We start from the raw sequence: 24,301 nt of genomic DNA, 5'->3' as shown, positions 1-24,301 counted from the left end.
ATTAATTGTCTTGAACATTTCAATTAACAATTATTATCAAATAAATCAATTATATTAACTGTAATTTATAAAATAAATAAAACCATTGATTGATTAACAACTGTAACTTACTGTTGTTAATCTCTGATCAATAAAGAGCCATTTTGTTTTCAAGTAAAAGCAGAACTATCAAATGGCTTTTTAAGTCGATTTACAATGGTAAACACTTATTAAAAACTCGGTTCTACTAAACCGGTTCCAATGATGACACTCTGAAGTCGGAACACTCTTAAATATTTCTGATGAACATGATGACTACGTAAGTACATACACCATCGAAGAGAAACTCATCTTGTCAATGAGTGTGTGAAAAACGTTAAGTATACCACAAGAAGTCACTGACCATTCTAATAAGTGAGTTTGGAAAAGTCAGAGTAGTTAATATGAATCAGAACCTGCTTGGACTAAGCGTACACACACTGACATGCACACACCTGATGAAGACCTTTTTTTCTTGACGATAAAGACATAGAAATAGTATTTAGCGCGCGAAATTATGGGTACAAAATAGCCCTCGGCAAAATATTCGTTAGATTCGCTTCACTTCGATATTCGTTTCGATTCGATTCTAAAAATTCAAACATCTATAAGATATTGAAGCGAAACAAATATGAAAATGTAGTATTCGTAAAAACCGAAGTAAATAACAAATATTAATTTTTTAATGTCGAATATCCGTTTCGCTTCGTATACTTATATATATGTATAAATATAAATCATCATTATATAATATATATAATATGTGTATTTATAGATTTGGGTTTATATCTAATAGGTCTACTAATCAAAGGTTGACTTAACAAGTCTCCTTTAGGAGACTACTTGCACAGCAAGATAAGATATTTCCTCAAAGACTATATCAATAATTTCCTTAACAAGTCTCCCTTGTTTTCGTTTAAACTTCTCCTTGTGTATCTATGTTATATTTTCAGAAATTGGACTTAGCTTTTCTTCTAATTCATGTAGAAATTAAAAAAAAAAAAAAAAAATACAGCGAAAGGAATGAATATTAATTTTCTTGAACATTTGGATGAACAATTTATCATCAAATCAATCAATTATAATCAATCTAACTTTTTTGTTTTTGTCATTGTAAAAAAAAAAAAAAAAAAAAAACAGATCTTAAAAAAAAAAAAAGCATTATGTTTTTGACTTCTTCACTTGTTATTTCCGTTAACTCTCAAACTTAAAAAAGGCTTTCATCTCGGTTTACATTGGTCAACAATTAATTACTCGGTTCTTCTAAACCGGTTACAATGTCATTGAACACTCTAAACACTCTTAAATATTCCTCATGAACATGCCTACGTACGTGAGTAAACGATCCAAGAGAACACTATTTTCTTAAACTCATCTTGATGATAAAGTTTTATACACGTACTTATTAACAGAGAGAGATGAGAGAGATAGTATTTAACGGTGACTTAATTATTACAAAGGTGACATCATCCTCCTAAGAAGAAGTGATGCTTCGATTAAGCAAAATAGTGAAAAATCTTCATGAACCAGTCACGTCTATATGAAGAGAGAATATGGCCAATGGTAAGTCCATACACAACACCAGGTACGTAGCCAAGTGCAGCTGCCATCCAGCTAAACACTTGTTGTTCTTTCTCTTGCTTTGTTTCTTCTTCTTCTTCTTCTCCTCCACAGGTTACTTGGAGAGGAACACCGCATAGCCCGGGATTCCCAGCAAATGAAGAGCTATTCTGAGTTTCAATCTGAGTGCCTTGTGGTATTAGACCTTCAAGATTGTTGTACGAGAAATTCATAAGTGATAGAAACGTGAGTTTCCCAAGCTCTGGTGGGATTTTGCCGGATAACTTGTTTTTAGATAGATCCAATGATTGGAGATTTCTCAAGTTCGGTAAAGATGGTGGTATATGGCCCGTGAAAGCATTGTTCGACATGTTGAGCAGAATCAGTTCCTTGAGTAAACCAATGGATTCTGGAATGTCTCCTTCGAGTCTGTTTCCGGAGATGTCGAAGTTTTTGTAGATTTTGTAACCACTCCCAACCAGCTCCCGTTCCACTCCTTTGATCGTCATAACCACAGATCTTTGATACGATTCTCGGTTATCTCCTAAAATCCCGAATACAAGCCTAATATCATCAATGTCTACCACCGATGACATTACACTCCAACCAACAAAGTAATCTGATGGCAAGACTCCACTGAAGCTATTATCTGAAATGTCGAATATTCGAAGCTTGGGGAATATCAAAGAATCTCCAGGAGAGAATATTGGCCCATAGAACTCGTTAGAACGAAGGACAAGAATCTGTAGATTGGGTAATAAACTCAACCATGATGGGAACTTGTCATTGATTATGTTGTCTTCCACGTTCAGAAACTGGAGTTGAGTGCAGTTGATCAAAGACTTAGGAAGTTTTCCTGATAACAAATTGCCACCAACATCAAGTGATATCAAGCGATCACTAATAATTTCCTCTGGAATAACACCTGAGAGACTGTTATTGCTAAGATGCAAGATCAAAAGAGAAGAATTGAACATCTCAAAACACTTCGGAATAAAACCACTGAAGTTGTTGTTGGACAAAACAAGTGTATATAGATTATCCAATTCGCATATTGCTCTAGGAATCTCTCCCGAAAACTGATTATCGGAGGCTATAAAGACAATGAGTGAGTTTGGTAACCATTCTGGTATTTGGCCTTCAATTTGATTGGCAGAGATGTCTAAATACATTAGACTGGTTTGGTTTTCAAGAAACTTGGGGAATTCATCAATATTGCAGGACGATAAAACCAACATTATCATGGGTGAGGGAAAATGGAGAGTTAAACTGATATTCAAATGAATCCCTGAAAGATCCAACACACTAAGTAACTTGAGATTTGAGAAAATACTTAGGTCGACCATGCTTCTTGTATTCAGATAAGAGAGATCAAGTGACGTAAGTGACTTGAGATGCAAGAAGATGCTGAAATCAACGATGCCCTTTCCCGTATTCCAGGAAGAGAGGCTAAGTTCCGAGAGCCCGATTAGTTTCGATATAAATCCGGGGATTGGCCCGCTAAAATTGTTTTTTCCAATGTATAAGTTTTGAAGTTTAGATACTGAAGAGATATTCCCAATCTCAAGAGGACCGTTGAAGTGGTTACGTCCCAGGTTAAGTTCAACCAACGAAGATATCATGAAGAGAGAAGAGGGAACAATACCAGAAAAGGCATTTTCACTAACATCAAAAACTTCCAATTTGGAAAGGCTACTCATATTAGATGGAAGCATACCTTTGAACTGGTTAGAACCAAGTTCGATCCACATGAGCGAGCTCAAGTTGAGTAGCAAGTAAGGAAAATTCCCACTGAGCCCGGCCCTTCCAAGACACAACTTTTCTAGCTTGTTTAAATGCCCCATCGAATCGGGTAGCTCACCAGTGAAATGATTATAAGAAAGATCAAGAGTAGTGAGATGAGAAAGATTTCCAAGTGAAGAAGGAATCTTTCCAAAGAGATTGCAATGGCCAAGATCCAAAAACGTCAAATATTTGAGGTTGCTGATGGAATCTGGTAGAATACCCGATAGATTATTGGAGCGAAGATACAAGCTCTGAAGATGTTGTAGTCTAAATAGGCTACTTTTAGATCTCAAAGGCCCATTGAGAAAACTACCGTGGAGGTCTAACTTAACGACCACACCCGTCTTAGGATCACAAGAGACACCATCCCAAGAACAACAATCAGTGTTGTTCTTCCACTTCGTTGTCTTCTTCTCACCATACCCAGTTGGATCATGGACATAGAACTCGTTCTTGAACTCTGAAAGAGCATCCTTCTGATCTGGAAGACACAAGTGTTTAGCAGGAACAAGTGTTGAATGAGCAAGGCAGAAGATGAAGCACAAACTCCATTTTGTAAGTGTGATCATCATCCTCCGCATCAAATATTTCGCTTTGATTGTTTTCTTTTTTCTTTTCTTCCGGTGAAAGAAGGATTGATTATACATATTATATCACATTTGTGGAACCAAGAGTCCACAAAAATCCAAATCTTTTTGTTTTTTTCTCACATTTGTCGTGTTTTACGTTGGATACATATTATACATCGAAGAGAAACTCATATCGTCAATGAGTGTGTGAAAAACGATGGTTTGGTGAGCACATCGATCCACAAGAAAATGAAGCTGTTCATACATGAAGTCACTGACCATTCTAATAAGTGATTTTTCAAAAGTCAAAGACAAAGAGATGAAAGATAAATAGTATTTAACTATACAACTCAAAATATTAGATTACACATATATATATACACACATTTAAATTTGTGTTTAACTAAAAATAAAATATAAATTCAGACTAGCATACTTCTTCACCTTATACATATTAATCACACTTATCCTCTATAGACTTCTTAATAAAACTTAGTATTTAGACACTGAACACTCTGTGTCAAAGACAGACCCATCTTGCCAATAGTATTTAAAGAATTTATAAACTACTGGCTTCAAGATCCCGCAACATTATCAAGGAGATGTTAATTTTTGGTCTTAGTATTAATTAATTATTAAATTTGAAAAGGTAAGTGGTAAGAGTTATATTTTTGTTTTTAGTTTGAGATGTGTTTATTGGTAGAATCTTAAGTTGGATATTTTAGGAAAAAACACATTATTTAAAAATTAAATTAAATCAAAATTTATAATTTGAGAAAACTTTATAATTATTGCAAAATTTAAAATTTAAAACATAGATAAGATAAAATTAAGGAAAGTAAGAAGGGAAAAATTAAGGAAATTGTTTTTTCCCCCTTATATATTTATCCTACTACATTAAATATATACATATATATATTTATCCTACTACCCAATAAAATTATACCACGTGTACGCTTCTTAACATACTATTTGGATCTTAAATAAGATAGCTTCTTAGTCATTTTGATGTATTTTTGATTTAATTAAATCACAAATAATTCTAAGATTAAGCTAAGATGTTGCTGATAAGGGCATCTCCAACAAGGATGCTTAACAAGAGTGTTAACAAAAAGAAAAATGTAAATAAAAAAAGAAATAAGAAAGAAAAAATAGAAAGACTAAAATGCTAATTTAAAGAACGGGTGCTAACACTATTTCTCTGACAAAATATACATGTATCTTTGTGAATGGTCCAATTTTATTAAAAAGTTAAATCATAATTATATAATTAAAATATTATTAAAAAACAAATCTTTAGCATCTCTAGCATGCTCTAACAGTTGGAGATGGTCTAAATGAGCTATGCATACATGAAGTGTTCTGATCATCTCATTTTCAATGTGTTCTCTTACCACATGACCAATCTATGTCGATTTGTTTTATTATTTCGTATTTAATGAAAATTTTGGGAACAGACCACATTCATTTATACAGATATATACTTAAAAAGAAAATATAAATTCAGACTTAACAAAAACTTCAGGATTCACAATTATTTTAGCCTAGATAATACACTTATCCTCTATGACAAGTGTTGTAACAGTTTATTAATTATATTATTACAATAAGATATATATATATATCATCCTCCTAAGAAGAAGTGATGCTTCGATTATGCAAAATATCAAAAGATTTTCATGAACCAGTCACGTCTATATGAAGCAAGAATGTGGCCAATGGTGAGTCCACATACAATACCAGGTACGTAGCCTACTGCAGCTGCGATCCAGCTAAACACTTGTTGTTCTTCTTTTTCTTGACCTTGCTCTTGCTTTGTTTCTCCTTCTTCTTTTCCTCCACAGGTTTCCTCGAGAGGAACACCGCAGAGCCCGGGATTCTCTGCGAAAGAAGAACTGTCCTGGCTCTGAATCTGAGTGCCTTGTGGTATTGCACCTTCAAGCTTGTTGTACGAGAAGTTCATCTTTGCTAGAAACGTGAGTCTCCCGAGCTCTGCTGGGATTTTTCCGGATAATCTGTTTTTAGATAGATCCAACGATTGGAGATTCGTCAAGTTCGAGAGCGATGGTGGTATACTACCAACGAAACCGTTGTTTGACATGTTGAGCACAATCAGGTCCTTAAGTAAACCGATGGATTCAGGGATACTTCCTTCGAATTTGTTTCCGGAAACATCGATGGTTTTGTAAATTGCGAAAACACTCCCAACCAGCTCCCATTCGGATCCTTTCAGCGTCATAGTCACTGAGTTTTGATAGTTTCCCGAGTCACGTCCCGCATACCTACTCGGCATAATATCTACAATGTCTATGACTGATGACATTGCACTCCAACCAGCAAAGTAATCTGATGGGAAGACTCCAGTGAAGCGGTTTTCCGAAATGTCGAAGATTCGCAGCTTTTTGAAGCTCGAGGACTCTCCAGGAAAAGATATTGGCCCATGAAACTTGTTAGAACGGAGGACAAGAATCTGTAGATTGGGCAACAATCTCAACCATACTGGGAATTTGTCATTGAAGATGTTGTCTTCCACATTGAGAAACTCGAGACGGGTGCAGTTGATCAATGACTTGGGAAGTTCTCCTGATAACTGGTTGTGACCAACATCAATTGATCTCAAGTGTTCACTGATAGATTCTTTTGAAAAAGTACCAGAGAAGTTGTTATTCCGGAGATGCAAGACCGAAAGACTAGTATTAAATTTCCCAAAACACCGAGGAATAGAACCGTTGAAGTTGTTGTTGGATAAAACAAGTGTGTCAAGAGAAACTAATTTGCATATTGTCCTAGGAATCTCTCCCGAAAACCGATTATCGGAGCCTAAAAAGATCGTCGTAGACTTTGGTAACAAAGGAAATGGATCATGGAATGTGTTTGAACTAATATCAAGCATGATTAGTTTTCCACATCTTTGAATAACACCCACTGGTCCTTCAAAGCCACTGAACAAATTCTGAGAAATGTTTACATACTGCAAATCCGGCAGACTCCATAACCATTCTGGTACTTTGCCTCCAATTCGATTCGCAGAGATGTCTAAATAATACATAGCGGTTTGGTTTTCTAGAAACTTGGGGAATTCAGAAATCTTGCAGGATGATAAAATCAAGGTTCCCATCGGTGAGGGGAGACTGAGAGTTGAACTAATCTTCAAATCATTACCCGAAAGGTCCAAGTAACCAAGTAACAAGAGCGGTGAGAATATGCTTATATCAACCGTGCTTCTTGTATTAATATAAGAGAGGTCAAGGAGCGTTAGAGACTCCAGATGCAAGAACATGTTGAAATCGACCATACCCCTCCCTGTGTCCCATAAAGAGAGGTCAAGATACCATAGCCCAACTAGTTTCGATATAGACTCCGGGATTGGCCCATTGAAATTGTTTTCAAGAAGAGACAAAACTCCAAGGTTAGATGGTGAAGACATATTCCCAAAGTCAAGAGGACCGTTGAAGTTGTTTCTTCCCATGACAAGTGTGTTCATTGAAGGAAGCATGAAGAGAGACGATGGAATAGATCCAGAAAATGAATTTCCAGCAATATCGAAAGACACCAATTTGGAGAGACTACTCATATTAGATGGGAGCGTACCTTCAAACTGGTTAAAGCCAAGTTCGATCAATGTGAGCTCACTCAAATTAAGTAGCAAACTAGGAAACTTCCCACTAAGCTTGGCCGATCCAAGATGTAACTCTGCTAGCTTGTTTAAATGCCCCATCGAACCCGGTAGCTCACCAGTGAAATCATTAACAGAAAGATCAAGATTAGTGAGATAAGTAAGATTTCCAAGTGAAGAAGGAATCTTTCCAAAGAGATTGCAACGACCAAGACTCAAAACCCGCAAATATTCGAGGTTTCCTATGGAATCCGGTAGCATACCCGAAAGATTATTCGAGCCAAGATCAAGGCTGTGAAGATATTGTAGTTTAAACAGACTACTATCATATCTCAAAGGGCCATTGAGAAAACTGTTCATGAGGTCTAACTCTACCACCTTACCTGTTTTAGGATTACATGTGATACCGTCCCAAGAGCAGCAATCTGTGTTGTTCCTCCAGGTTTCTGTCTTCTTGTCACCAGCAACCCCATTGGCATTGAAATCTTGGACATAGAACTCGTTCTTGAACTCCAAAAGAGCATTCTTCTGGTCATTCCGACACAAGTGCCTAACGTGAGAAGCCATAACATGTATTGAATTGGTAAGGGAGAAGAGTAAAAACAAGCTCCATATTGTCATCTTCTTCCCCTTACTACAAGAATGCAACATACTTTTTGCTTCTTTTTTTTGTGTTTTTTTTCTTTTTTTTGTGTGAAATGAAATGAGTGAACCCACGGACCGTCTCTTACGATTTGGAAAAATAAAGCTTGACTTATGGAATATGAAGTCTTCTTCCACAAAGAATATTATGGGAGAAAATAAATGCGTGTATGGGTTATTGCATTAATACAAAGTCAATTTAGTCTCCGCTAAGAATAAAAGTAACACATGCGTGTAGGGTTAGTGCAGTACAAAGACTCTTTTGATTTTTCAAAAGTGCAGACGCAATTTCCTCGGCTGTGTGGTGGTTATCAGTGCTCTGCTAATCATTTTGTTATATACAGGAGGGTTGATTCAATATTGTTATGCTTGAGTTGAGAATTCATTTATATTTTAAGCTTTTTTTTTTCTTAGGAGTTTTCATTTGAGTATAGATTAATCTTATCTTTCTTTCCAATTTTTTTATACAGTTAAGAGCGTAGGTATGAGCATTTGGGTTTCGGATCGAGTTTGGGTTGGGTTTATTCGGTTAGGATTGGATTCATAAAATTATTTGAAACCCAACATAGATCCATAAATGTTTTATTATTTACAGTAATTTGGTTATTTTAACGATCATATATATATGAAGAAATTAAGCTCAGTAGTACGTTTTGGCACATGTAAAAAGAATATATACTAAGAAACAACTTTATCATGTTCATATCATTTTTATATTACTTCTTTTTTTATTTTTAGTTAGTTATTAATGTTATCAAATTTAGTATATTTACTTTTATAAACTGTAAATGATTTAAATTTTCTTTTAGTTCATTCAACCATCAACACCTCTAACAATTCTACCAGTTCATAAGAATCTTGGATGTCAGAAACAATGCAACATATTAGATCTGGGCTTGAGAATCAGATGTCCTAGTTAGACACTCCTAGTTATAAAAGTATATCGAAAATGTTCAAGTTCCAAAAAACAATTTAGAACCAACTAGTAGAATCACTTGTCTTTTCAATTTAATTTGTTACTAACTTTTTATCTATTAATCTTTTTTTTTCTGTGAAAGAGAAAGGAGTTATGTTGATTGGTGGTGGGTCTAGTAGACCCATGGTTTGTCTCTTACACTCTGCCGGAAACTTACCAAGTCTCTTGTCAAAAATGGCATCATTTTGCACAAAGATTTCCTAATGAACACTCCACAAAGTCAATTAAAGTCTCCTCTTGGTTACGAAACTCATAAAAGAGAGAAATACTTAAATGTCAATAAAATGATGTTAACATGTGTTTACGTAATATGTGGAGCCTATTATTATCATTTATGCATGCATAGTAATTTATTTTCTTACTTTCTACATAAATGATTAATTCGATCGTTGTAATTCATTCCCTACATATAACTTCAATTACAGAAGAAGAAAGTTTTTTCTTTCTCTTTTACTACGTATGTGTATATTAATATTTATAGACCTTGTTGTCGAGATTATTTCAACCATTACCAGTTCTTGCATGACTCTATATATCAGACAGAAACCATGACGAGGTAGCCAAAAGAATGGAAAATTGCAAACAAGTGTGTATTTTTTTTTATAAATAAATAAGCGATGCTTTAGTTAAGTAAAATAATGAACTGTATTCATGAACCAGTCACGTTTATATGAAGTAAGAATGTGGGCGATGGTGAGTCCACACACAACACCCGGCACATAGCCTATTGCAGCTGCGATCCAGCTAAAAACTTGTTCTTCTTCTTCTTCCTTTTCCTCATCTTGTTCTTGCTTTGTTGTTTCTTCTCCACCGCATCTTATTTTTAGAGGAAGACCGCATAGCGCGGTATTCTCTACGAATGAAGAACTGTTCTGACTTTGAAACTGAGTGCCATGTGGTATTGGACCTTCAAGCTTGTTGTAAGAGAAGTTCATCCACGCTAAAAACGTGAGTTTCCCGAGGTCTGGTGGGATTTCTCCGGTTAATCTGTTTTGAGATAGATCCAATGATTGGAGATTGGTCAAGTTTGATAGAGATGTTGGTATATGGCCTGTGAAAGCGTTGTTTGACATGTTCAGCACAATCAGTTCCTTGAGTACACTGATGGATTCTGGAATGTTTCCTTCAAATCTATTTCTTGATACATCAATGGTTTTGTAGATTGTGAAACCACTCCCAACTAGCTCCATCTTCGAACCTTTATTCGTCATACCAACCGATTTATGATAGTATCCTGATCCACGTCCTGCATACCTTAGTGGTGTACGATCTTCAATGTCCACCACATATGATATTGCTGTCCAACCCGAAAAGTAATCTGATGGCAAGACTCCAGTGAAGCGATTATCTGAAATGTCAAATATTCGAAGCTTGGGAAAACTCAAAGAGTCCCCAAGAGAAGATATTGGCCCATAGAACTCGTTAGAACGAAGGACAAGAATCTGTAGATTGGGTAATAAACTCAACCATGATGGGAACTTGTCATTGATTATGTTGTCTTCCACGTTTAGAAACTCGAGTTCAGTGCAATTGATCAGAGACATGGGAAGTTCTCCTGATAACCGGTTGTGACCAACATCGAGTGATCTCAATTTATCGCCGATAGATTCATCTGGAAAAATACCGGATAAGCTGTTATTCCGTAGATGCAAGACCGAAAGGGTAGTTCTGAAATTCTTGAAACATCGAGGAATAGAACCGTTGAGGTTGTTGTTGGACAAAACAAGTGTGTCTAAAGCAACCAATTTGCATATTGCTCTAGGTATCTCTCCTGAAAACTGATTATCAGAGCCTGAAAAGAACATTGTAGAGTTTGGTAACAAGGGAAGATCTTGAAATGTGTTGGAGCTTATATCAAGCATTTGATTTGCACTCCTTTGAATAACATTAGTTGATCCTTCAAAACCATTGAAAAGATTCTGAGAAATGTTAACATACCGCAGCCCTGGCAATCCCCATAACCACTCTGGTACTTGGCCTTCAATTTGATTAGCAGAGATGTCTAAATATCTCAAACTGGTTTGGTTTTGTATAAACTTGGGAAACTCAGAAATATTGCAAGATGATAGAATCAATGTGAACATGGATGAGGGAAGATGGAGAGTTGAACTGATCTTCGAATTAATCCCTGAAAGATCCAAATGACTAAGTGACATAAGACCTGAGAAAATACCTATATCAACTATGCTTCTTGTATTAAGGTAAGAGATGTCAAGAAACGTAAGTGACTTGAGATTCAAGAAAATGTTGAAACTGACTAGGCCTCTCCTTGTGTTCCAAAAGGATAAGTCAAGAAACCAAAGCTCGGTTAGTTTCGATACAGATCCCGAGATTGGTCCATTGAAATTATTTTCTCCAAGGGTTAAACTTCCAAGTTTAGATGGTGAAGAGAGATTCCCAATCTCAAGAGGGCCACTGAAGTCATTCTTATTCAGGTTAAGGTGGATCAAAGAAGGGAGCATGAAGAGAGACTTTGGAATAGATCCGGAAAATAGATTTCCACTAACCTCAAAATCTTCTAGTTTGGAGAGTGTACTCATGTTAGATGGGAGCATACCTTCAAACTGGTTATCACGTAGGTCGAGCATAGTGATCTCGCTCAAGTTAAGCAGCGCATGAGGAAACTTTCCACCGAGTTTGTTCGATACAAGTTCCAAATTTGTAAGCCGGTTTAGGCTCCCCATCGAATCAGGTAACTCACCGGTGAAACCATTACTAGAAAGATCAAGAGAAGTCAAATGAGAAAGATTACCAATTGAAGAAGGAATCTTTCCAAAGAAATTGCAATCACCAAGACTTAAAACCCTCAAATATTTGAGCTTGCCGATGGAATCTGGTAGAACACTAGAAATATTGTTGTAGCTAAGATAAAGACCACGAAGATGTTGTAGTCTAAACAAGCTACTGTTTGATCTCAACGGACCATTGAGATAACTGTCCCCGAGGGCTAACTCAACCACCTTACCGGTCTTAGGATTACAAGAGATACCATCCCAAGAACAACAATCAGTGTTGTGCCTCCACATCTCTGTCGTCGTATTAGACTTCATCTCGTCGGGTTTTTGGACGTAGAACTCACTCTTGAACTCCCACAAAGCTTCCCTCTGGTCGGGATGACACAAGTGCTTAGCATGAGAAGAACCAAACACAAGTATCAAGATTAAACACAAGCTCCATATTATCATCTTCCTCTCACCAAAACAATGCATAGCTAGTATTTTTTATTTTATTTTTTTGAAAGTGAAACAAATGAGATGATCGATCCATAGATTGTGTCTTTGAAGGTTGACGCTAGATCCAATGATTAATGGCTTCCACATGGTCAATAATTTCCATATGCATGGTCAACTCTACTTAAAGTCAAATCTTTCTCTTGGAGAAAAAATATAAATTTAACTACAAACCATGTGGTGTCTTTGACTCACTCTTAGCCAGTGCCAAACCTTAAAGCTATTAGTTTGCTATCAACAAAGTATAAAAATTATCAAAAAGACAAGTAACAACATTTGGACAGACTAAAGAACTCTAATGGGCTAAAGGCCAACGAATTGGGATAAGGTTTTATTGCCAGCAGCTACAAAAGGCCACAGAAGCACGCACCGCCGAGCATCTTCTTGCCGTGTGTCGCTAAATATCACTTAGCAATATTGGCGAATATCAATTTGTTTGCGCAGTCTCCCCACATTTCTCTTGTTTTTTTTCGAAGATTTATGTATTAAAAGTTTTATTAAACTCGTTTATCATTTCATCACGCCGTGAATTTCATTATTTTTTTCGATAGACTAAAATATGATTTAGTTTCTTTTTTTTTTGGTCAAGAAATATTATTTAGTTTCGATATTTTTAAATTTTTTTATTTATAAAATTATATCATTAAGTTTTACAAATTTGTGAACCTATATTTATTTAAAAATAAAATTTTTGAAACCTATATAGTTATCATTTAAAATATATACTCATTTTCTTAATAAATGAAAAAATTGAGATAGATCAAGGAATGAAAAGATTGTATGAATGAATTCGTATTAATGAATGCGTATTTTAAAATTTATAATTCGAGAATAAACAAAAACATAATAGTGTAAATATTAGTTTTTTTTAATTTTAGAACTTTCACAACTCTAATATACTCTTAATATTATTTTTTTCAACAATATTCTCTTAGTAGTACTATATATTTTTATCATGAAACAATGCGGATCTATAATATAAAAGAATTTATAATTAAAAATTCATTTATTTAATATAATTATATATTTGTAATATAAAAATGTATGCAAATTTTTTTTCACAATATTTTGTTTTATAAGTTTTTATTCAACAACTTATACTATTATATAAATGTCACTAATCCAAAAATATCATTTGGTACAAAATTTTAAAGCTTTGATAAACTTAGGTAATTAGAACTATTTGTTTCTCTTGCAAAAAAAAAAAATGAAACTTCCGTATTTTTTTCTCTTTTTTTTTTCTGTCAAGTTTCTCCTTTAAATAAAAATTTTCCAGTCGTAAAAGTAGGAGTAAAATAAAAATAAAAATAAATAAATAAATAAATGACAGAAAAACCCTTAAATCCACAGATTATTACTACTCATCCATTGTTTTCATCATCTACCTTCGTACCTCAAAACTCCAACTATTCCTACAGGACCAAGAAACACCAAAAAATCAAACAAACCCTAAAATAATCTCAAACAATGAAGTGTTGTTACAAATCATCATCATCAATCCTCTCAACCAATCATCATCACCACCACCACCCACTCTTCTACAAACAACAAATCTCCTCTCTACCACCACTACCATCTTCCTTCCCATCAACTCTCTCTTACCCAACCCGAACCCGATTCACATCAACCCGGATCCAAGCCCGACTCATCCACGACGACCCTGTCAAAGAATCATCACAAGACCTAACCTTCTACGATCTTCTTGGCGTCACAGATTCAGTCACGCTCCCTGAAATCAAACAAGCTTATAAACAACTCGCAAGAAAATACCATCCAGACGTTTCTCCTCCTGATCGGGTCGAAGAGTATACGGATCGGTTTATAAGAGTTCAAGAAGCTTATGAAACTCTCTCTGATCCTCGCCGGAGAGTTTTGTATGATCGTGATTTGTCTATGGGCTTCTCTTTCTCTTTCTCCGGTAGACGCCGTAACCGATACGATGAGGTAAAATTTAAACTTACTAATTTAAATTTTAGTTAATGTTAGTTAGGAAGCAAAGAAAAAAGACAGAACCATAGTTTTGGTTTATGGTTTGGATTTAATGTTTAGGAGGCAAAGAAAAAAACAGAACCATAGTTTTAGTTTATAGTTAAGAAAAAATTAAGAGTTTGGTGATATAATTGAGTTTATGTCTTGTTCATTGATGTTGATCTTCCTTACAACATAATTTTGATTAATATTACTAATGAACATTTCATAATTTTGATGAATTTTTGTGATGAAGCAAAAAAAAAAAAGGAAAGGAGAGAAAAAAAACAAAACCATAGTTTTGGTTTATGGTTAGGAAAAAATTTAAGAGTATGGAACTAATTTTTAGTTATGTCTGAATCATAAATTTATCAATTGATGTTGATGTTTGTTGATTTGGATATTTTGGGTTCGTATAGTATTATCCGCAATAATTCTAGTATTTTTTTCGAATTTTAAGAGATTTACTCAGTAGATTCGAGAACCATTTTGTATATATGTGTGTGTATCTTTGTCGACAGAATTGACCTTATCTTTTTATTATGGTCCCAATAAATGTTGACGTATGTCCATTGAAATATTGTCGATATTTTTATTTTTATTAGTGGATCAGAGAATGTTGACAAAATGAACTCATTTGATACTTTACTTTTGGTTCAAACATGGGTTGTTGGTTTATGTTTTTTTTCTATATTTTTTAATGTAAATGTGAATGTTGTGATTTTGTAGGAAGTAGTAGAGGAGAAGAGTGAGTGGAAGGCAAAATGGCAAAGTCAGCTATCAGGGTTAAGGAGAAGAAGTAATCAGAAAGATGATAACTCGATGTCTTGGGCTGCTAGGATGCGTCGTCAACGTCAAGATTCTTCTTCTTGACATACAACAACACCAAAGTCTCTCTACTCTATAGTTTTCTTTATGTATAGTCTTTTTAATTGTTTATGTGTAATATAATAGAAAAAGCATAGCATCAAATACACTAGCAACTTTGTATATATATATGTATAAACTTTTGCATGTGCTTAAGCCAATCGGCAAGCATGTGTTAAATAGATATAAACCCTGATTACTAAAGATCGAAAATAGCTTATTTTGTTTTGTGCTTTTTAAGTTGAGTGGAGTTTGGAACTGTTGTAGCTAGTAACATGATGTGGAATGATTCTTGATTTGATAACTTCTTATATACATATATGCCGATTGGTTTGTACTTTGTAAGTAAGAACTCGGCTAGAAGATTTTAAGTGATTGTGGAGAACATGGCTAGAGGCGACATGAAGAAGATTCTATGTTTACCATATCATATACCGATTCAACATTATATGTGGTTGATCAAGGACATTATAAAAGGTGTCAAATAAACACAAAAGCATAAAGGAATATTAAACACTTTATGTATTCTCACATGTTAAACACACATCCGTCAGTTTCTACCTACTAGTATATGCTGCATGATCCACCAATCAAAAGCCTCGTCTATGACATAAACAGTACACGTTACTTAAATCAGTTATTTCTTTGATTGGTGTCTTGGTGAACATCTTTTGGTTTTTAGATTTTAGTTTTTAGTTTCTAAATATTTGGTTTTGAGTAGATTTTGTCTTTAGTTTTTCTAAATATCTGATTTACCAATCTCTATTTGGTGAACATCACTATTCTCTGAAAGCTTAACACACCAGCTTACACATTTTCTTGTGCAATTTTGAATTACGTTACCAATCAAATCCTTAATCATACCACAACGTTACAACTTACAATTCAGCTTATAGAAAACCATCACAATTTAAAAAAAAAAAAAAACATCACAATAGTTTTTCTTATAAAAAGGAAACAACATTCACCAACTTCACATTTACCATTTACTAGCCGTTAATAATATAGTCACACCGCGATCACCAAACCACACTTCTTGAATTCAACTTTTACCCTCTCCATCTCTTCCTCCGGCAACGTCACCGTAACAACCCTTTCCTCCGATTTCGCCGCCGCGTAAACAACCACCAATCCCTCCTCCCCTACTCCTTCAACGTTACAATAAACCGACTCCGGCGACTTCCCCATCATTTTCGCCTCATACAAATCCTCACCACTCAAATCCACAAAGGTCAACTTCGCACCATACAAAACAAAGTCCAAATTACCACCACAACTCTCACCGACCTCCTCGATTCCAAATCTTTCATCCGTCGCTTTCGCCATAGACTTCACTAACTCCTCCACCATCGCTTCCGCAACTGAAAAATCAACTTGAACTGAACTTATCACCTGACTGTTACGAATCACGTTAGGTTTCATATCATTCACATCCTTCTTGATGATTGTAACAGTCGTCAAAGGCTCTGGCTCTGCCCTAACCTTAGCTATACATTTCCATATAATCCCAACAATACTCTCGAACACCAGAGAATGTGGTGGTTTATGATCAGCGACTGAGATATTGAAAGAGTGAGACAACATTTTCTTGTTGTTTGGAGTGACCCAAAGATCTCCAACCGGGTCAACCCGTTTAACTGAAACCGGGTCTTTAACCGTTGGGTTTAGATTCTGGAACCTTCTACCTCCCTTAGAGGGTATTGGGGCTTGAATATTTTCTCCAGCTATGGCCTTAGCCCATAAGTTGAAAGCATAGAATAAAGAGAATGAGTCTCCTATTATATTAGCCCAGCTCAGCCCCAAACTTAGTCCTCCACATTTAAACCGGGTCATCTACGTAAACAAAACCGAGATACAAATTAGCTTCACATTTAACCGAGATAAAACCATATTTAAAATCATATATTTTTGTCAAACAAAGGACATGGATCTAGATATGAAACTCAGATCCAACAAATATGTATAATGTCCCAATCTAGTGAGCAATACAACGTTGAAAAGTCCGAATGTTTTAGTATTAAATTTTGGTACACCTACTCCGAGGCAGTCTTCTTCCATGCAAGTTAATGGTACGAACAGGATCTTTCGTGTATTAAATTTTGATGTAACAGTTCATGCATTCAATGTCTATACATAGAGTATGTTATTTGTCGTTCTTGATTAGGGCATACCTGTACCAAAAAAACCCTAATCTAGTTTAGCTAATAATTGCCTTTTTCCAACTCATTCCATCTGCATGGTTTGTCTTCTTTATTCTTTTCTTCTTTTATGCTAAATAGTAAATAATGTACTAAGTCTCTTATATAGATCTTTCTTGATAAATGTTATATGTGTTTATATAGATCTTTTCTACAAATTAAAATGTTACAAGAATTAAGAAAAAAGTTTATACTATATACATATTTATATCAACAAGAAACTATATATTAAAGATTTGAATAATCCTTATTTGGCAAAGGATTCAAGATTGGATAACGCAATATCATGAATATAACCATTTTTAGAACATTTTGTATTGTCAAATATATATATCAGTCAATATTAAATGTGTGTATATATGTTATAGAGAGAGCGAGAGAGGGAGAGAGATCAGTGCATGTGTGAACTAGAAGAGTATGGCAAACTCAAAAAAAACATTTGGTGTGGTCAGATTTATACCTGAACATAGATCAGAGGAGAGAACGTCAACTCCGGTCCAATAGGTTGATGGTAAACCAGAAACTCATCAACTGACCGGTCCGGTTTACTCAGCCACTCTTCCACCGTGAGATTGCATTGACCTTCCACGAACCGCGTCCCACAGTCGTTGCATTTGATGTAAGGACGGCCCGAGTCTCTCCGCGAGAACCTGCCTGTGGTCCAAGCGATCTGGTCGAACAGCATGAACATGGCCTCCTTCAGTTGTCTCACGGTTAAGTCACGTGCCGTCTCGGGGGAGTAAATGTAGACCGCCTTGATGTAGTGGAGCTTCATGGCTAGGTCTAAACCGGTTGGTTCGTGAGTTGTACCGATCTCTGTCGGTCTGGTCGCGCCCACAGTCGATAACCGGATGCTGTGAACCGGACCTTGTCCTTGTCCCTGTTCTTGAGATCGACCCATGATGAATGACTCAGTGCAGTTGAACTTCTACGTTATATATATATATATATATGTAACACTTCTGAACATAAACTATTGCTTAGACATTTTATTTCTCTCTTCTATATATGTAATATAACATTTGTAGGTGGTGGATGTAATGTGATGAGGCTCTTGTGTTATATATAGAGATGATCGATGAGTGTTTATAGTGTTAAGTTGTTAATACGTTATAAGTAGGTGAAGCTGTTTAATTAATTGCCTTTTTTTCTCGATAATCGATGACGACCAATGGATGCATTTCATCGTTTATATACTTAATATTTATCACCTACCTTACTTTCATGTCTATTTCTTTTAGGTATTTTATGTTTATTTCCGCATTTATAATAGAAGTGTAGTGCCAAAATAAATCTATTTATGTTGTTGTGTATGTTGGTGATAGGGTCACGATTACCATCGATCTAATGGCAATTCTGATTATGGTATTTCGGAATGGGGATAATGGTTCCAATGATTCTCCAAAACAAAACTGTAACAAAAATTCCTCTATTAGACATTGAATCGTGGAAAAAGCATTTACGTGTGGATACATGCCAAGTTATAAGCAAACTGGATAGGTTTTGGCACTGGTTAACTATTAATTTGAGTAACTTCGTAAAAGAGGAATTAAGACTAGTTAATGTTCTAGCTTTGATATATATACCGAACGGAAAAATATTTTAGTTTATCAAAAACATTTCGATATATAATGAGTGGAAGTAAGTTTATTACTTGCAAGCCACAGAGATACAAAACAAATTATTAATTCGATCATTGATATGATTGACGGCAAATACTATTCTAAGAAAACAAATGGTTGAGCTAAAAAAGGCAACATGTGACTTTATGCTCAAGATCATTAACCACACCTTGAGTTTGAGAGCTATATTAAAAGCTTTCTTGTTAGTAGATAGATAAGCTCGATTAGTACCAAAATTAATGTAGATTTCAGTTAGAATTACTTAATGGCTTAAGAAATTATAAACGGAAGTAGTAGTACTTAGACAACATTTTGTTAAACTGTAGAAGAAGCTAAGTCAAGAAGATGTTTGTAATCATTTAATTTTTGTCTACTTGTAGTGGAAAAAAGAGTGATATATTTGCAACCCAATCTGTAGTTCAAGGATTGGAATGGTTGGTTGTGCAGATACTATATTAAATGCAGTTTTCTATTTAATTCGACAGCAAAATTGAAATCTTTGTAAGTATAGAATTGCTTCACAACAATACTTTATTTATCTAAGAATAACTGTTGATGGCTCTTCTTTTCTTTAAATCATAACTTCGGATAAAGTTTTTATAAATCTTTTTCATAATAACTAAAATTTGCGAGATCAAAAATCTTAAAAGTATTTGTTCTTGTATTTTGGGAGCTAGCATTGGTCATGAGATTAATATTCGTTCTCCGAGGATATATGTATTCGTATCCGGTTTTTCTCCAGAAATATATATATCTGGTTAAACGGATACATATATGGATAGTAAAATCACAGATATAACAGATACGTATACAAATAATGGTTTATTTTAAACGAAAATCCAGATAATACAGATACAAATACTAAAAATCACAAATAATACATATACGGATATAGTCATCCTAAAAAACAAGATATTAACAGGGTAGCTAGCATAGCCAAATTTAGTTTGTCCCTATCTAAATATATGTACCTTAATTCTATTTTTTTTTTCGATTTTGTTTGGTGAATGTCTTGTTAATTGGACCTAGCTATTCTAGAGTAATGTTAAACCTTTATAAGATTTGTTCTATGATTTATTTTTTAAAATCCTGAATGAAAGCTATTAGTCTAGGTTGTAGTGAAATATGGTTGAAACGAAATAAAAGAGTTGAACATACAATTACTTCAGTGGACATCTCAAGTGTGACATTTGTCTCTGCCAATATTTTCAAGCTCTAGGTCTACCCATTTAGTCTCCTGACATTTTTTTCTTCTCTTTATTGTATGCTTGGTGTGTCTAGTAAACTCTAAAAACTGGCCACCGCAATTGAAAGCAATTCAATCCTAACACTATGCGCCAAGGTTTCGAAATAGTTTTACATTTAAAACACTCAAAAATACTAAAGGAAAGTTTTTAATTAAGAGTAAGACCAACCAAAAAGATCACAAGCCATTACCAATCTCATCTTAGAAGAAAGTTAATGGATGAAGTTTTCGAAGTTTACGTCAAAACCAATGAGCTTTGAGTTTGTATTGGACGGATTCAAGTGTGTTCAAGTTTCTCTCATAAACTCATGCATTTGTCATTCATCGGGAGACTCCATATTGATCTTCGGATTTCGACCAAATTAACACTTGTACGTACATGTGTTTAATGGAACAAAATAGCCATTCATATCACATTATATATCGAATTTTTTCTAGTCATTTCGACGTTATATTTTATTCTATTTTTTGTATAATATTTTTTTGTATTATATTTTTGATTTCATTTATAATTTATAATACTATAAGGATCGTTTATAAGACAATACTAGTCGACATTTATAATAGCAACAACACAAATTCGACACTTTAAAATACTAGTCGACATTTATAATAGCAACAACACAAATTCGACACTTTAAAAACCATGAAAAAACAATTCAAAAAAGAATGATTTATTATTACTACAGTGTGAATTCTTCTTTCTTTTTCAAATAAATCTCAAATTTAATCCGATCACATTTTTTGTTTGTGTTGCTTGCTGTGCGATGATCACCAGCGAGCATTTTATTAGTGGTACGTAAGTTCATAACTATTTAAAGTTCGCTGCATAAAAACTTATTTATTAGTGGTACGTAAGTTCGTAACTATTTAAAGTTAAAATGGTATGCGAATGAAAAATACCATTTTGGATTCCTCTCAAGTTGGAATCGGGAGAAAGATAGAATTATACATATATATCTTCAATCAAGTGCAAAGTGAAATACAAAAGAATTTTAATAAAAATCAAACTAAACCCAAAAAATGTAATCAAACTTAACCAGGTATATACTCTCTATATAAACCCTATACATTTTTTTTTGTTTATCGTCTAGTTTTCATGTAGGAATTAAAAAGTTCACTATCCAATTTAATATAAAGAAAAATAAATCAGTAAACAATTTTGCCATAAATTATATAGAAACTGAAAAGGATGTTAACACATATGAAAAGATGCCACATATGTATACATGAATTGGAATTGGTTAAACATCATTATTCATAGCCGTGAAAGTTGATACTGTATATATTCAAGATATTAAACATCAATATGGACCACGTCACATGTTTGTTAAGAGCTACTTAAGAAAGTTGCGAAAGAAAATTGAGACTGTTTTCTTATTTTCGAATCTAACGTACGATACATCATTTTTCACAAGTAGGGTAGCAAAATTGATGATAAATTCATCAGAATTCATAAAAACAAAAATGATGTGAGCACAAGAAATTATTTGAAAATGATATGATGCATGATTCTTTCTACTTTACTCTTTTTTCTCTTGATATGAACATCTTATGTACAAATTAAAGTGCATAGTTTGTCAATTATAAATTAATGTAGTCCAGACCATGAAATTATGCTAATCTATAAATGTATTAATTTATCAATAAATTAATAATTTTAATTACTAGAGATATTTTCCTTATTTGATAATATTTTAAATATATACCTATATATATGATTTAATCGTTATAATCAATATTGTTTTAGAGAAATCACAAAAGAAAACAACAATTATCACGTTTAAAATAACATTAATTCTTTTCGATACAATTAAACTATTAAAAATTAATTATAAAAAAAAACTACATGTAAATGTTTTTTATAACAACATCACAAAAGTCATATTTCAATTAAAAAGGTTTTACAAGCGGGCCAAAGGTTCATATAAATTGTCAAAAATCGTTTCGCTTCCAAGGCTTAAATATGGGCTTTCAAGCCCACTACAAAAGTCTTTATTTTTAGCAATAAAATCTATTTAAAACATATAGACCGAAAATAAAAATAAAAAAGCAAAAAATTGGATAAGTCCGAAACGTAGTTCCTCTACACCGACTCCATCGTACAACCCAAAACGTAGAACTGATTTTAAACACACACTCTCTTGACTCTGTTGCACTTTTGGTCATTTGATACGTCAGCACACACTAATAGAATACACCTCCACACAGCAGATTACGAAAAAATTAAAAAAAATCTGGAAAGAAAATAAGATATTTTTATAATGAACTAAGTATATATATACCCTTAAACCCTACTCCTTTGCTTCATTCTTCTTCTTCCATTTCCTCTGCCTCTTTCTCAGATCACACAAAAACCCTAATTTCAAGTCTTCGTTCACCAGGTACCCTTCTTCCTCCTTTTTTCGATTTCCCTGATCTTTGATCTGTAATCTCTCTTTTGTGAATTCGTTTCTGTGAGTGAGTCCTCTGTTAGATTCGTAGGTGTTTGTTTCAGTTCAGTTTTGTCTGTAATGGTTCGAGAGCTTAGGAATGGTCTTATGATTGTAAAAATTGAATCTTTAGATCTTTTTGTTCAGGATCTGTTGGTTTTAGGGTTTTAAGTTGTGTGTTGATGTTGATCTGGTGTTTTTTTAACTTTGTAGAATGGCTTTCTGCAACAAACTCGGTGGTCTATTGAGACAGAACATTTCTCCGAGCGGAGGTAATGTTCCGGTTACATCTATGCTTGGATCTCTTCGATTGATGTCTACCAAGCTTTTCGTTGGAGGTATAAAAATCTTGTCTTTCACATCTCTCTCTTGTTAGATTTTGAGTGTTGTTCTTAGTTTGTTTTGTACTGAGTTTCTCAATTGTTTCAGGTCTGTCATGGGGAACTGATGATCAGTCCTTGAGGGATGCTTTTGCTCACTTCGGTGAAGTTGTTGATGGTATTATACTTTTTCAATAATCTTTAGCTGTTTTTAGTTGATCTTTGTGGTCTAGCTTTGTGATTGGAGATGAACAAATGTGTTCCTGTTGTGCAGCCAAAGTCATCGTAGATAGAGAGACAGGAAGATCAAGGGGTTTTGGATTTGTCAACTTCAATGATGCGACTGCTGCATCTGCTGCTATATCAGAGATGGACGGAAAGGTTTGTATTGTTACCTCGATTTATTAGTGTATACTTGTTTCTGTTTTAATTCTGACAACTAGTGCTGTTGGTGTTGTAATTTCAGGATCTGAATGGTCGTAACATCCGAGTGAACCCTGCTAACGACAGACCAAGTGCTCCCCGGGCATATGGTGGTGGTGGTAGCTACGGAGGCGGTGGTAGCTACGGAGGAGGTGGTAGCAGCTATGGAGGAGGCGGTGGTAGCTATGGAGGAGGTGGTGATGGAGGTGGTTACTAAACAGAGAGGAGTTGCTTGTGAAGAAGAGTTTAAAAAGTGGTTCTGTTTAGTTGGTTTCTTGAATTGAATCGTGTGTTAGTATAAAACCTGAATGGGATTTGCTAAAAAAACTCATTTCTGTTTTGGTTGAATATTTTATTGCCCGCATTAGGTGCATTTTAATACGGCTTTTTCCCTCTCGATGTTAGCTTCTTCTAGTTCTACCATTGCCCTAACTCTGATATCAAATTTTCACATTTTGTATTGTGATTTGGGTCTAAGGTCTCATTTATTCAGTATACTGTCGTGAGATGGGAGCACCCTTTTTTGTGAGTTAGTCAGTAATAAACATGATTTATGGACAGTTTAATAGCAATTCTGTTTTAAAGCCTACTCTTGTAGCCAAGTTATCATATAGCAGAACTGGTAAAACTCAGAGAATCAGGCGAGTTATCAGGAGCTGAGTGACGAGAAAATGGCAGCAGTGGCTCGTTGAGACCTCATTAAATCAATCTGAATCAAATATGGTAGCGAGTGGCGCCGAGGATTGTGGATTTTGTTAAGAGCTCACCAAGTCAATCTAATATGTCACGAGAAATCTTCTTTTGTGGTTAAAAAAGTTACATGCCTATG

General features: G+C 34.5%; 6 protein-coding genes across 7 annotated transcripts; 2 read left to right on the top strand and 4 right to left on the bottom strand.

The window, feature by feature from the left end:
• Positions 1 to 1,514: 1,514 nt before the first annotated feature.
• Positions 1,515 to 3,932, bottom strand: LOC17880739 (receptor like protein 42). The gene is made up of 2 exons (XM_023778483.1): positions 2,959 to 3,932; positions 1,515 to 2,883 (listed from the first exon to the last, which is right to left on the bottom strand). Exons 1-2 carry the CDS (start codon positions 3,930 to 3,932, stop codon positions 1,515 to 1,517), a joined length of 2,343 nt encoding a protein of 780 aa, XP_023634251.1.
• A 1,549-nt stretch (positions 3,933 to 5,481) lies between these two features.
• On the bottom strand, positions 5,482 to 8,255 carry LOC17877510 (receptor-like protein 12). Of its 2 annotated transcripts, XM_023779320.1 has the most exons (2): positions 7,524 to 8,255; positions 5,482 to 7,235 (listed from the first exon to the last, which is right to left on the bottom strand). In XM_023779320.1, exons 1-2 carry the CDS (start codon positions 8,197 to 8,199, stop codon positions 5,599 to 5,601), a joined length of 2,313 nt encoding a protein of 770 aa, XP_023635088.1. In that variant the 5' UTR covers positions 8,200 to 8,255; the 3' UTR covers positions 5,482 to 5,598. The 2 variants fall into 2 exon arrangements, with proteins under 2 accessions (XP_023635088.1, XP_006283096.1); XM_006283034.2 differs by having other exon boundaries at positions 5,482 to 8,255.
• Positions 8,256 to 9,742: 1,487 nt separating this feature from the next.
• LOC17877525 (receptor-like protein 12) lies at positions 9,743 to 12,375 on the bottom strand. The gene is made up of 3 exons (XM_023779588.1): positions 11,720 to 12,375; positions 11,073 to 11,431; positions 9,743 to 10,997 (listed from the first exon to the last, which is right to left on the bottom strand). The coding sequence occupies exons 1-3, from the start codon at positions 12,373 to 12,375 to the stop codon at positions 9,793 to 9,795; spliced, it is 2,220 nt and encodes a 739-aa protein (XP_023635356.1). The 3' UTR covers positions 9,743 to 9,792.
• A 1,354-nt stretch (positions 12,376 to 13,729) lies between these two features.
• On the top strand, positions 13,730 to 15,435 carry LOC17877777 (chaperone protein dnaJ 20, chloroplastic). Its single transcript, XM_006284480.2, has 2 exons — positions 13,730 to 14,340; positions 15,094 to 15,435. The coding sequence occupies exons 1-2, from the start codon at positions 13,864 to 13,866 to the stop codon at positions 15,235 to 15,237; spliced, it is 621 nt and encodes a 206-aa protein (XP_006284542.1). The 5' UTR covers positions 13,730 to 13,863; the 3' UTR covers positions 15,238 to 15,435.
• Positions 15,436 to 16,050: 615 nt separating this feature from the next.
• Positions 16,051 to 18,443, bottom strand: LOC17878974 (protein ECERIFERUM 26). Its single transcript, XM_006283743.2, has 2 exons — positions 17,890 to 18,443; positions 16,051 to 17,064 (listed from the first exon to the last, which is right to left on the bottom strand). Exons 1-2 carry the CDS (start codon positions 18,328 to 18,330, stop codon positions 16,240 to 16,242), a joined length of 1,266 nt encoding a protein of 421 aa, XP_006283805.1. The 5' UTR covers positions 18,331 to 18,443; the 3' UTR covers positions 16,051 to 16,239.
• A 4,129-nt stretch (positions 18,444 to 22,572) lies between these two features.
• On the top strand, positions 22,573 to 23,871 carry LOC17880320 (glycine-rich RNA-binding protein 2, mitochondrial). Its single transcript, XM_006284509.2, has 5 exons — positions 22,573 to 22,681; positions 22,943 to 23,067; positions 23,159 to 23,227; positions 23,324 to 23,430; positions 23,516 to 23,871. The coding sequence occupies exons 2-5, from the start codon at positions 22,944 to 22,946 to the stop codon at positions 23,687 to 23,689; spliced, it is 474 nt and encodes a 157-aa protein (XP_006284571.2). The 5' UTR covers positions 22,573 to 22,681; position 22,943; the 3' UTR covers positions 23,690 to 23,871.
• Positions 23,872 to 24,301: the final 430 nt, after the last annotated feature.

Source organism: Capsella rubella, unplaced genomic scaffold, assembly GCF_000375325.1.
Source record: "Capsella rubella cultivar Monte Gargano unplaced genomic scaffold, Caprub1_0 scaffold_7, whole genome shotgun sequence".
In the NCBI taxonomy this organism is placed as follows: Eukaryota; Viridiplantae; Streptophyta; class Magnoliopsida; order Brassicales; family Brassicaceae; genus Capsella; species Capsella rubella.
Note: the sequence above shows the minus strand (reverse complement) of the source record. Positions and strands in the feature narration are given on the sequence as shown.

Excerpts from the sequence above, each read along its gene's own strand:
- LOC17880739 (XM_023778483.1), bottom strand. The coding sequence starts at position 3,932 with ATGATCACACTTACAAAATGGAGTTTGTGCTTCATCTTCTGCCTTGCT. Across the intron at positions 2,884-2,958 it reads TTGCATCTCAAGTCACTTAC|TGTGTTGGATCTTTCAGGGA; the intron begins GTCACTTGATCT and ends CAAGTTACTTAG.
- LOC17877510 (XM_006283034.2), bottom strand. The coding sequence starts at position 8,199 with ATGTTGCATTCTTGTAGTAAGGGGAAGAAGATGACAATATGGAGCTTG.
- LOC17877525 (XM_023779588.1), bottom strand. The coding sequence starts at position 12,375 with ATGCATTGTTTTGGTGAGAGGAAGATGATAATATGGAGCTTGTGTTTA. Across the intron at positions 11,432-11,719 it reads GATAACCAGTTTGAAGGTAT|AGGCCTAGTCAGTTTCAACA; the intron begins GCTCCCATCTAA and ends GAACACAAGGAG. Across the intron at positions 10,998-11,072 it reads TTCTCAGAATCTTTTCAATG|ATCTTCCCTTGTTACCAAAC; the intron begins GTTTTGAAGGAT and ends ACACATTTCAAG.
- LOC17877777 (XM_006284480.2), top strand. The coding sequence starts at position 13,864 with ATGAAGTGTTGTTACAAATCATCATCATCAATCCTCTCAACCAATCAT. Across the intron at positions 14,341-15,093 it reads GCCGTAACCGATACGATGAG|GAAGTAGTAGAGGAGAAGAG; the intron begins GTAAAATTTAAA and ends GTGATTTTGTAG.
- LOC17878974 (XM_006283743.2), bottom strand. The coding sequence starts at position 18,330 with ATGGGTCGATCTCAAGAACAGGGACAAGGACAAGGTCCGGTTCACAGC. Across the intron at positions 17,065-17,889 it reads CTCCTCTGATCTATGTTCAG|ATGACCCGGTTTAAATGTGG; the intron begins GTATAAATCTGA and ends TTGTTTACGTAG.
- LOC17880320 (XM_006284509.2), top strand. The coding sequence starts at position 22,944 with ATGGCTTTCTGCAACAAACTCGGTGGTCTATTGAGACAGAACATTTCT. Across the intron at positions 23,068-23,158 it reads TACCAAGCTTTTCGTTGGAG|GTCTGTCATGGGGAACTGAT; the intron begins GTATAAAAATCT and ends CAATTGTTTCAG. Across the intron at positions 23,431-23,515 it reads TATCAGAGATGGACGGAAAG|GATCTGAATGGTCGTAACAT; the intron begins GTTTGTATTGTT and ends TTGTAATTTCAG.